This window comes from Diuraphis noxia, unplaced genomic scaffold (assembly GCF_037042655.1).
Source record: "Diuraphis noxia isolate RWA-SAM2 unplaced genomic scaffold, SU_Dnox_SAM2 contig0010, whole genome shotgun sequence".
Lineage (NCBI taxonomy): Eukaryota > Metazoa > Arthropoda > Insecta > Hemiptera > Aphididae > Diuraphis > Diuraphis noxia.
In genome coordinates, this window is record NW_028301720.1 from 2746613 (window position 1) to 2758461 (window position 11849).

General features: G+C 33.0%; 1 protein-coding gene and 1 pseudogene across 1 annotated transcript; both read left to right on the forward strand.

Moving 5' to 3' along the window:
- The first annotated feature begins 1497 nt into the window (after positions 1 to 1497).
- On the forward strand, positions 1498 to 10390 carry LOC149054162 (uncharacterized; annotated as a pseudogene).
- Positions 10391 to 10563: 173 nt separating this feature from the next.
- Positions 10564 to 11640, forward strand: LOC149054163 (uncharacterized). Its single transcript, XM_089230616.1, has one exon. It carries the CDS (start codon positions 10564 to 10566, stop codon positions 11638 to 11640), a length of 1077 nt encoding a protein of 358 aa, XP_089086742.1.
- The last annotated feature ends 209 nt before the right edge of the window (positions 11641 to 11849 follow it).

An 11849-nucleotide genomic window follows, 5' to 3' on the forward strand; every position in this document is an offset into this window, starting at 1 on the left:
TTTAAAGTTTACTACATCTTTTCCAATCATATATTGTTTTTTTGGAGTATTGTAATATATTTCAAAAACTGAATCATTTATTCTTGGTAAATATTTTGATGTACGAGTATTAGGACCTAATACTATGGTGTTTTTTTGACTTGGAGACATATTTTTCCTAATTGGTGATCTAATTCCTAAAGGCGATTTAATTGGCGTTTTTTCATATTTAGTTAACTGTAATATTTCTGGTCGTTTATATGGAACCAACAATTTTTGAATATTTAATTTCATCGGTTTTAATATTTAATTCTTTAGATTCATTTACAGCATTTACAATATTTTTAATTCATTTGTTACGGGTCCAAAAGATTTTTCCCTCTCTTCTTCAGCATATATGTTTCTTAAAGCTGCATTTTTATACTCCTTTTTTAGTTTATTTTCAAGTTCAATTATTCTGTCTGCTTTCTTAATTCACACTTTTTTCATTACAGAACCTCCTTCTTTGATATCTTTTTCCTTTCCTTTTAAAAAAATATTCCTCATATCTTTGATATCCATATAATATCAAAAAAATTTTAATAAGACAAAAATATGTTCCAAAAACAGCCAACATCAAATATTTGTGTTTAACAAACGTACATGTTCAAAAAACGTATATTTCAACAAACATGCGTTCAATGGTCAAATTAGCATTTACGTTCAATGTCTAAATTTATGATAAATATGTTTAACTTCTAAATTGATATGAACCCAAACTTATTTTTCCAACATTTAAAACATAAAGATCTAAATTTATCAAAAGTTAAAAAATTGATTATCTTATCTTTCCATATTTTCCTAATATAAAATTCAGACTCCTCAAATATAACTAAAAAATTACAGTTTTGTCTGATTGATCTTGCATCTGATAAGGTATAATTCTGGCCTATATAAATACATGAAATATTTTTAGATCTAGATCTTATAAAATATTCTTTCATTTTATCTTGTTTATCTAAAATATAATCATCAAAAACAACTAAACTATTTGATTTAGATTCATCAACAGATATTATATCTTCATTAGTAATATTTACTTCAACACTATCCAAGCCAGCAAATACTTCTTTCATTTTTTCATAGACAGGTTGTTCTATGTTCTTCGTAAAAATATAAAGATTATCAAAAGGAACCCAATACCTAATTAATAATAATATTAAACAATAAGTTAGTTTTCCTTGATCCAGAAGAACCTATAATTAAACATCTCATAGGTGTTGGAAAAATTGATTTTGATGTATTATCTTTATCTTTATCCAAATGAAACACTTTAATTTTATAATTATCTATTTAATATTGAAAAAATTAATATAAGTTTATAAAAATTATTTCCTATTAAATTTTTCTCTTACTAAATATAATATAAAAAATAAAAATATCTGAATTACAAATGTCTGACGCAATACCTTTAAAAGTACGTTTAAATAAACAGGGTTACAAATAATATAAATATATATTAAATTATTAGAATTGGAAATGAACAAAAAGTATGAAGTTACTGCTTTTGAAATTATTAACACTAATGGACAGGATAAAGTATCTGTTGTGTTGGATAATAAATATAAACTCTTTTTACCAAATAGATATTTAAGAATTATCTCTAACAATCTGTATGAAATGAATGATTTTCAGTGGAATACGTTTTACTTTTATTACAGGTATGTAAAAATGTTTGATAATGGAGATATATACCATCATTTAGAGTTTGAAGCTGATATTCCAAATACTGTTGTAGATAATTTACGAAAAGAATTAAATACAGAATATTTCACATACAAATATATACAATTATCTGATCTAAATATCAATGAAAAAAATAGAATAACATCATTTAAAAAAATAACTTCAAAATATGGAGAAAGAGTTTCTGTTTTGTTAGATAGTAAACATATACTTTTATTACCTTACAGATTTGTTAACACTATCTCTAAACAAGATAGATATAATGGTGAAATATATATCATATATAAAGGTAAAAAAGTTCTTGATAGTGGAAAATCAATCCATTTGATAGAATTTGAATAACTTACTAACAAATTTTTGTCAAATAAATGAAATTAATTAAAATCATAAACGGATCTATCTATCTAGAACATTACATACATAATGAAAATCAAAATATGTATTGGACTTTATGCTTTCTCGTTTGCCAGTTCTAATAATTTAATTAAAATTGAAAAAGATTGCCAAATCACAATTAACAATAACATAATTAATATCAATGATGATTAATGGCCAATATACTAAAGAGCAACTAAATTAATTAATCAGTCCCTTAGTTATATCTTTTGTTGATAAAAAGGTTAAAATTGAATCCCCATGTTACTATAATCTAGATGAAAACTTAAAAAAATATCTGGATTTTAAAGATCTAAATTTTATAAAGACAAGTAACAAAAGAATGATTTACTATCCTACTTCAGATGAAAAATATATAAATATAGAGAAACAATGTGAATTTAGACTAGGTCGAAATGGTCAAATCCCGTTAGGTACAATATTTATAGGTGTATATTCATTAATTGAAATTGAAAATGTATTTAATTCATTCGGAGCTAAATATGTGGAGGATTTTCCTATAGTAAGTCTTGAATTAATTGAAAGTTTTATAAATATTACAGCCTTAATCGGTCTATGTTTTGATGAATATTTATCAATTTTTTAGGCTTTGATTACAATTGGAGACTTTAAAAAACAGATGATTCCTCTAAATAAAACATGGCCTAAAGAGAAAGGAGCAGAATTAGGTGTTGATATTGCTTACACAGTAGTAGGATTAAAAACTCCAACATTTTACACACAAAGATTTTTAAAAGATATAAATGGGATTATTGAAAAAAAAGATATCAAAACTGTAATAGAAAAGAAAAATTACAGTATTGATCAATTAAATAAATTTAAAATTACTACCATCTAATATAAAAATCCAACAAACAAATAACTATATTACAATTACATCTAAGGATTATTATTTATTGGATGAAAATCTAAGGCTTAGTTTAGGATTTGATGATAAATATGTCTATAATCATATTGGTTCGGATAGTATACTTGGTCAATATTTTGGAAATAAACTTTTGGAAATACATTGTGACATAATTGAAAAATCTATTTCTAAACATAAAATTGAACAATATCTACATAGAGATGATGACATCTTATCTTTAATCAAATGTGATGTTGAAGGACAATATATATAGTTAATGATATTAAATATATTCCTCTAAATGTAATAGATTTTAAATATATTAAATTATTTATGTCTGATCAAGATGGAAATGAAATAAAAAATAATGAATTTGTCGCTTATTTAACCATGAAATCATAAGTATCTAAATAATTTTAAATAGCTATAAATAGTTCTAAATAATTTTAAATAGTTTCAAATAGTTTTAAATAATTCTAAATAGTTTTAAATAGTTTTAGTTTTCATACAAGCTTTACACCATTTTTGATTTTTACTAAATTTATCAGTTCTCTTGAAACATTGACATTTTGTACATAAATAAACGTCTCCTGTTTTTAAAGACTGCAATAATACCTCATCTTTATTTATCTTTTCATAAAGAAAGATAATTTTATTATTTCGTTTCATTTATATAATTCATTTATCATTACTCAGAATTTCTATAATGAAAGTAATATCATTACTCAGAATTTCTATAATGAAAGTAAATTGATGGTTAAATAGAAAAGTCTGAGTAGTAATAGATGTTATAACTTACTACTAATCATGTATAACTAACTACTAATCATGTTTTTTGAGTTTAAGATTACTAGCTTTCATTACAAATGACTACTAAGAATTTCTATGATAAAAGTAAATTGATCAACATCTCAAGAATCATTATTCAACATCTCAAAACTTCAAATTAAATACCTTGTTTGAACTTCCCGCCGCTTCCAGCGCAACATTCGGCAACCGGTCCGCGAGACAACGCGTCGCGCGGCCCGCGGACACCGGGCTTCGGCCAAGTCGCCGCCGGCGACTAAAACTTGTCTTTTTCGTACGCTCGACTTGAGCGGACCGTGCGTGTATCGCGTCCGGCCGTTATTCGGTGCCGTTTTGCGACAACCTCGTGGGTGCGACTTATCCACACTTGGTCGTAATTATATTGTTACGCGATTTGTGTTATTTCGCTGTCGCGCCGTTCGACGCCGTTGTCGTCGTTCTCGACGTCGTACCGATTTTCGTCGACCGGTTGTCCGTTGCGCGACCGTTACTCGCCGTCGCGTGGGTGCCGCCGATATTCGCGCACATATTATTATTTATTTATTCGTGCCGGTACATCACAGTCGTCTGATTCCGACGGGCTATAATTCGTACCCGGTACATCGTTCCCCGGCATTATTATTATTGTGTGTGTATCCGTCGTGCGACGCTATTTCAGTGCCGTGATTACGTAAGTTGCACATCACGTAATCGGTCATTCGCCGCCGCCAACAGCCACCGCTCCCCGTTCACCTGCGTGTCACCGCACCATCGCAACAGCTGTTCCAGTCGCCGCCGCCGATACACCACTCCACCGCGGCGCATGTGCCGACCGGTAATCAAATCATCATTATTATTGTAAATTGTCGTTATTGCCCTATCATTATTTGATATTTATTGTTTATTATTATTTTGAGTTGCGCCCGGGAAAAGACGTTTTCCTGGCCAACATATGCACATTTTTCGTGCCTTATAATATATTATTGTCATTTATATACGACGTGCTATTATTTATATTTATTGGTCACCTATCCCGTCCAAAGTCGAACACCATTTTCCTTTATTCTAGTGGCTGCCCAGCCAAATGCTGAGTGAATAGCTGGCAGTCCAAACATACCTATACTACTTGAAATTTTCTGTGAACAAAAGTGAATTGATGCTTAATACAGAAAACTAGACAGTGACAGGTGCTTATATAAAAAAATTCCACCATCTCAAAAATAAATACACAACTTCATACTAAAATTATCAACATCTCAAGACTCATTATTCAACATCTAAATCATAAAAAATCATCTCAAATCAACTGCTCAAAAAACCTACTTTATTTTGTATTCTTTTATTTTTATACTTTTATATCTTTACATTCTTTATATTTAATTCATTGGAGGAAAATTATTATGTACTTTTAATAGCTAAGTAGCTTCTTTGCTGTTTATTTGCTAGTTTTCACTGTCCACGAATTTTTTGCATCAATTCATTGTTTTTGTAGAACATTTTGGACAAGTATTAACTGCTTACGGGCTTACGGTGAATGACAAAAAATTCCACTATGTAGCCTGTATTTATTACCTAAAATATCTCTAGAAGTTTCTAGAATGGTAATAAATGACAAGTGTGTTCAAACACTCGGCTCTCATTGGCTGTATTTTACTTTAATAATAATAATAATAATAATAACAAAACATAGGTGTGCTCATTTTTCTTGAACGAGAATATTTTAAACAACATCATAAAGTCTATATTAACAACTATTTACTATGACATATTGGAATAATTGTTATGTATATTATATTTCCTATAGAAATTTCCTATAGTAATTTTTTGTAATATTTCTAAATATCTGTAATGTTTCTGTAATATTTCTAAGTATCTGTAATGTTTAAAGTATTTATTGTAATAGTTAATAGCTAAATTATAAGTTTAAATCTTTGTAATATTTAACAACCATTTTGTTGAAAATAAATTTGAGGGTTGGGTTGAACGTACCCTCCTTCTACTATTTTAAAACATGCTTGTATATTGTGTAGCACGTTAGTCACACGTTCTTGGGGCTGTCACATATTTTATTATTATATTGTATTAGATTCTAAACGGAGTGATGAATGTATTGATTTTACAATGATGTGTGTGTTGTTTTTTTTGTGTCTGTGTACAGCATAACTAGTCGAAATAATGCTTCAATTTCAAACTTTGGGGGTGGTTTCCGATGTAAAAGTGAATTCCTTGGTGCATTATAGAAGTCAAAAGTAAACATTTTCCAACAGTAAGTTTTCCTTCAAGTAACTATAGAGAAAACTCGAAGCATCATTATTATAGGAAAAATTTTAAGTGCGTTTGAATTTTAAATTTTTACGAAATACCGTAATTGTCAAACCAGGTATATGTATATCTATGACAATGTAAGGAATTATGAATTATGATAACTACATGCAATGTTTTGGAAATATTGATTAACCATGCCTTATGCAAAATGCGTCATAATTGAAAAATAAAATATTTGTTTCAAAATATAATATAATATTATGACAATATTTAAATATATTATATAATATATCCTAGACTGACAAATCATATCCGTTCAGAATCGTTTTTTGTATACAATGATACCTATCATTGCATTCAAATTTAACCTACCCCAGTCAGAGGTCCAACCCATCCCGAATGTACAGTAAATCGGGGGTTTTGACCAGTTGCCCCCCACGGCTGTTATCGGAATTTTTAATATATACCAGTTGCCCTCAACAAAATGTACCATTTTCCTTCACATGTTAATATATACATGATTACAATATATAGCCTGTAAAATAGGGAAGGTAAATATACGAATAATAAATATAATTATTTATAAAAACGATGTAAAATAGTATAAAACGATAGAAATAAAAAATTCATAATCTATATATATAAAAATGGAGACAAAAATTCGAAATTGCATCAGTTGAAAACGGCTGGGCCGATTTGGCTCAAATTTTTTTTAAATGATAGAGAATGTCGGGGAGCGAGTTTATAGCATAAATTATGGAACTAACTCCTGTGAGTTAGAGATTTAGAGACAAAAACTGAGTTACACTGGTGGCGCCCTCTAGCAGATAAAAATATAAATAAAAATATAATATAAATAATAATACAAATATTGATAATAGCAAAGCTTGAAATCGATTAATATCGATAAAAAACGAAAAAAAAAATATATTTTTATATTCTGGTTGATATACACTTTTTATTATAGACACTTAGAACTTTAGAGTATAGTTAGTTAATATAGTTATATAAATATATATTTTTATATATATAGATAATAATAATAATAATAATAGTTGGCACATTATTCATTTTATTTTGAAACATTATCGTTGTTTGTGCCAAAGAGCCTTTTGACAAGGTTGTCGTCGGGCACACGGTCCTCCGGAGCCTGGTGGGAAGTAGGTAACACCTTGTAATAATAACCGACAGTGATTTTATAGTTACAACACAATGGATATATTTTACATATATATAATAATCAACAAAATAAGGGGACGGGGAACACCGCTCTGAGGGAGCACTCAATGTCGGGCGGAACTGTCTGTAACTCAGCTGAACTGTTGCTGGGTCGTCGATTGAAGGCGGAGCGGCTGTATTTTGGGCTGAAGACTTCAATGACTTGAATCACGGGGAGCACCGGAACGTCACACACGCAGATCAACGTCGTGTTGTATACCGGAACGTTAGATAATGCGCACACTTTTTGACAAGATGGCCGTTAACACGAGAGCACGTGAATAATATGCAACGGCGAACGGAACAGAACCACACAAAACAAAAACGTAAACAACCGCGACTACAGTTGGCGGCGGCGTACGCGTCGTTGCCCGGACCAGGGCGACGGACACGTCAGTGCTGCCAACAACGCGAGTGACCGAGCGCGGTCAGTTATCATACCCATGTCCAAGACCGGCGGTAATCAATTTTGGACAAAAGGATCGAACAATCGTTTTATGTTATTTATGAATTTTTTCAATCAAAAACGACTATTGTTTTTTGGAGAGAATTTTTATGCTTGAATCATGCCTCCTATGAGAAGAACAAACATTGGACGGCGTACACGTAATGCGAATTTAAACGTGTTCATAATACACAGGCCCGCGCTGCACAAACGCCGCCTCAAATTCGACAACATGTTGATATAAGAAGAAGAAGTTCAGATGTAGCCTTGAATCGCGCTGCTTTCGAATACGATTCCGCAGTCGCTTTCAAAGATCTTTTGTGTGTTGATATCGGCTCATTATATATCGTATGCCAGCATTGCAAGGCATTGAAGTTTCGATTGGAAACCCCCGGCTTATGCTGCGCTGGTGGCAAGGTTAAATTACCAGTTTTAGCTCAACCACCAGAGCCATTGTATTCGTTTCTCTATGGAAATACAATCCAATCAAAACATTTCCTGGCGAATACACAAAAATATAACGGAAGTTTTCAAATGACGTCATTTGGAGCAGAAGTTATTGAACAACCAGGCTATAACCCGAGTTATAAGGTAAAGGCGTTTGTAATAATAACACATTTTTTTTTTACGAATGACCGTTTAAATATTCAGATTCAAGGACAAATTCACCTTCGAGCAGGCGCTTTGTTACCACAACCAAACGAAGATCATAAGTTCCTTCAGATATACTCGTATTTCGTTGGTAATTCGAAAAATGAACTAGAACAGCGGTTTGCAATTTTTTCCTGCGAATAAACGTGAAATAATCGGACAATTTAAAATTCTTCTGCATGAGCATAATCAATTGGTCAGAATGTTCAAAACCGCATTGGACACAATGCATTCTGACGACCACAAAATCATTATCAGAGCAGACAAAAGACCCTCTGGAACATAGACATAATAGAATGGACTGCGCTTTCCTATGTTCACAACACGGGAATCAGTCAGCCTACATTGAGCGAGAGAGATTTGTGGGCATTCATGGAATAAACAGTTAAGCGGAAATATTTAAAGTAGACTTAATTCAGAATCATTGGCATTATTAGGGCAGATGATTTCAGACTTGTTGCATAATATTTGCATCAGGGGCGTAATTATTATTAGGGAGATGGATCTCCCCAAAACTTTTTTTTACTGCTAACATTTGATGAAATTAATGGTTAACTATACCATTCAAACTATGCTCTCATAGTCTCATTCAAAAGCAAACAATTTTGTTTACTTTGATTGATAAATTGTAGTTTAAAGTTTGTTTTGTCCCAGCAATGTTTAAAGTATAATCTGTTTGTGCAAAATGATTACCACATATAACAGTATTTACAGATTTATACTTAAACTTAGGATCAAAGTCCTGTATAATGTTAATCCACTTATTAAGATCTACAGTTTCCTTGGGAAATCTATGAAAAATATGTATAATAAATAAAATTATTTTTCTAATTTTTGTCTTTAGTAATGATACAGCATACAGTGCCGAAACTAGATACTTTGGACCATAAAACAACTATTATTTGGGGAGACCCTCCACAAAATCCATTTATAAACAGAAATTGTTAAAAATTTGAAACCTTACTAATCCCATAATAGTTATAAATTTAAATGCAACTGAAAATATCTTGGGTACCTGTGAAATCTGGGACCTCCTTTTACAACTCTGTTTTTACACCCAACCACACAACAAGTATTAACCATTGTTATGTGGTTAATGTTTTTTATGAATAACAACTTTTAGAGACCCAGGAACTTGAAATGTACTGTCTAGTTAAGTAGTCTGTATTAACTCTTAAGTAGAAAGCTAATAGTTAAGTAATATTTCAAAAAGTATTTTGATAAGAATAATATTCTGTTATCATGGTTTTATTCATGGTGGAAAAATGATATTATCAATTTTTCCATGAATGCCCAAAAATGTATAGTTATCTCTTTTGCACAATGTTGGCTGAAGTTATCTCTCTCTAACCGCAGTCCATTCTATTATGTCTATGCTCTGGAAGCAATGAAAGACAATTCAATGCTCCCACTATCAATGAAGTCGCAGTGGTGATTGTTGGCGAAAATGTGGCATCACGCGATATTGTTCTTAAGCGTCGCGATGGTGGACAATTGCATCGCGTTTACGAGACTCATCGGTCATATGATGCACTTCAATACCCGTTGATGTTCTGTCGAGGAGAGGATGGCTATCACTTAAATATAAAGATGGTCAACCCAATGACTGGTTTGTTTACAGGTCATCATTTCTTTTTCATACTATAACTAAGTTTGAATTCATATTTCAGGAGAAGAAACGAATAAAAATGTCAGCTCAATGAATTTTTATGCATATCGATTGATGATTCGACAAGATGTTGACAATCATCTATTGAGATATCACCGGTTGTTTCAACAGTACTGCGTCGACATGTACGTTAAGGTCGAAACGGAGCGTCTCAATTTCATTCGATTCAATCAGTCAAAGTTACGATCAGACGAGTACATCCACTTGCGTGATGCCATCGCTACCGAAGGAGACGCGGCCAACATTGGTCGTTTGATTATTCTCCCGGCTACTCATATTGGAAGCCCGCGCCACATGCATGAATATGCTCAAGATGCGATGACGTACGTGCGGAATTACGGACGACCTGATTTGTTCATCACGTTTACTTGCAATCCGAAATGGCCTGAAATTACAAATCAGTTGCTGACAGGACAAACACCAAGTGATCGACATGACATCACTGCACGAGTATTCAAACAAAAGATCGTAGTACTCATGAATTACATCGTTAAGCAGAAGGTCTTTGGCGCAATCCGTTGTTGGATGTAGTCGGTTGAATGGCAGAAGCGTGGTTTACCACATGCGCACATTCTGCTTTGGATGTTTGACAAGGTCCGACCAGATCATATTGATTCGATCATTTCTGCCGAAATACCAGATCCAGAAACAGATCCTGAGCTGCATTCTGTTGTGACCACGAACATGATACATGGCCCTTGCGGAACTCAGAATCCTGGGTCACCGTACATGCAAAACGGAAACTGCATTAAGCGTTTTCCGCGTCCGTTTGTGGCTGACACAATCAGTGGAATCGACGGATATCAATTGTATCGGCGTCGTTTTCCAGATGACAACGGCAGATCAATCATAATGAAAGTCAAGGGAAAAGATGTCGTCGTCGATAATCGCTGGATCGTTCCATATTGTCCATTTTTGTCGAAAACGTTCTCAAATCACTGCAATGTTGAGTATTGCAACTCCATAAAATCTAACAAATATGTTTGCAAATATGTGAACAAAGGGAGTGACATGGCTGTGTTTGGCATTGCTGATCCAAATGCAAACGATGAGGTGATGAAATTTCAACTTGGACGTTACGTGAGTTGTAATGAGGCAATTTGGCGGCTGTTTTCATTTACAAATCATGAACGTCACCCGACTGTCGTACATTTGGCAGTTCACTTAGAGAACGGCCAGCGTGTATACTTTAGGGAAGCGAACGCAGCGCAAAGAGCAGAACGACCACCAGCGACGACATTGGCAAATTTTTTTTCGACATTCGAAAGCGATCCGTTCGCGAGGACTTTACTATATTCGAAAATGCCACGCTATTATACTACATGGAATGCTGCATCAAAGAAGTTTCAACGCTGGAAGAAAGGTGATGCTGTTGCTGGCTTCGCAGATGTCTATTCGACTGATTACCTCGGACGAATATACACAGTTCATCCACGCCAAGACGAATGCTTCTATCTTCGCTTACTTTTGGTGAACGTTAGGGGCTCGACATCCTTCAATTCCCTGCGTACTGTCGATGGTGTACTGTGCACAACTTTTCGGGAAGCTTGTCAATGCTTGAATTTGCTCGAAAACGATTCACATTGGGACTTAACACTCGCCGATGCAACCTTTCTGCGCCAGCAAATCAAATTCGTATGTTGTTTGCGATCATCATAGCCACATGTCATCCATCGAACCCGAATGCATTGTGGGAGAAATACAAGGACGAGATGGTTGATGACATTTTGCACAGAGTTCGAAGAACAAATTTTAATTTTGATATTGAAGTAACGACGAGATGCGCAACGAAGCATTAGTTCTTATCGAAGACATGTGCGGCAGTCTGTTGTCAAATTTGGGAATGCCAGCGCCAAATCGTTCGAGGC

Coding starts and splice junctions, on each gene's coding strand:
- LOC149054163 (XM_089230616.1), top strand. CDS start 10,564: ATGTTTGACAAGGTCCGACCAGATCATATTGATTCGATCATTTCTGCC.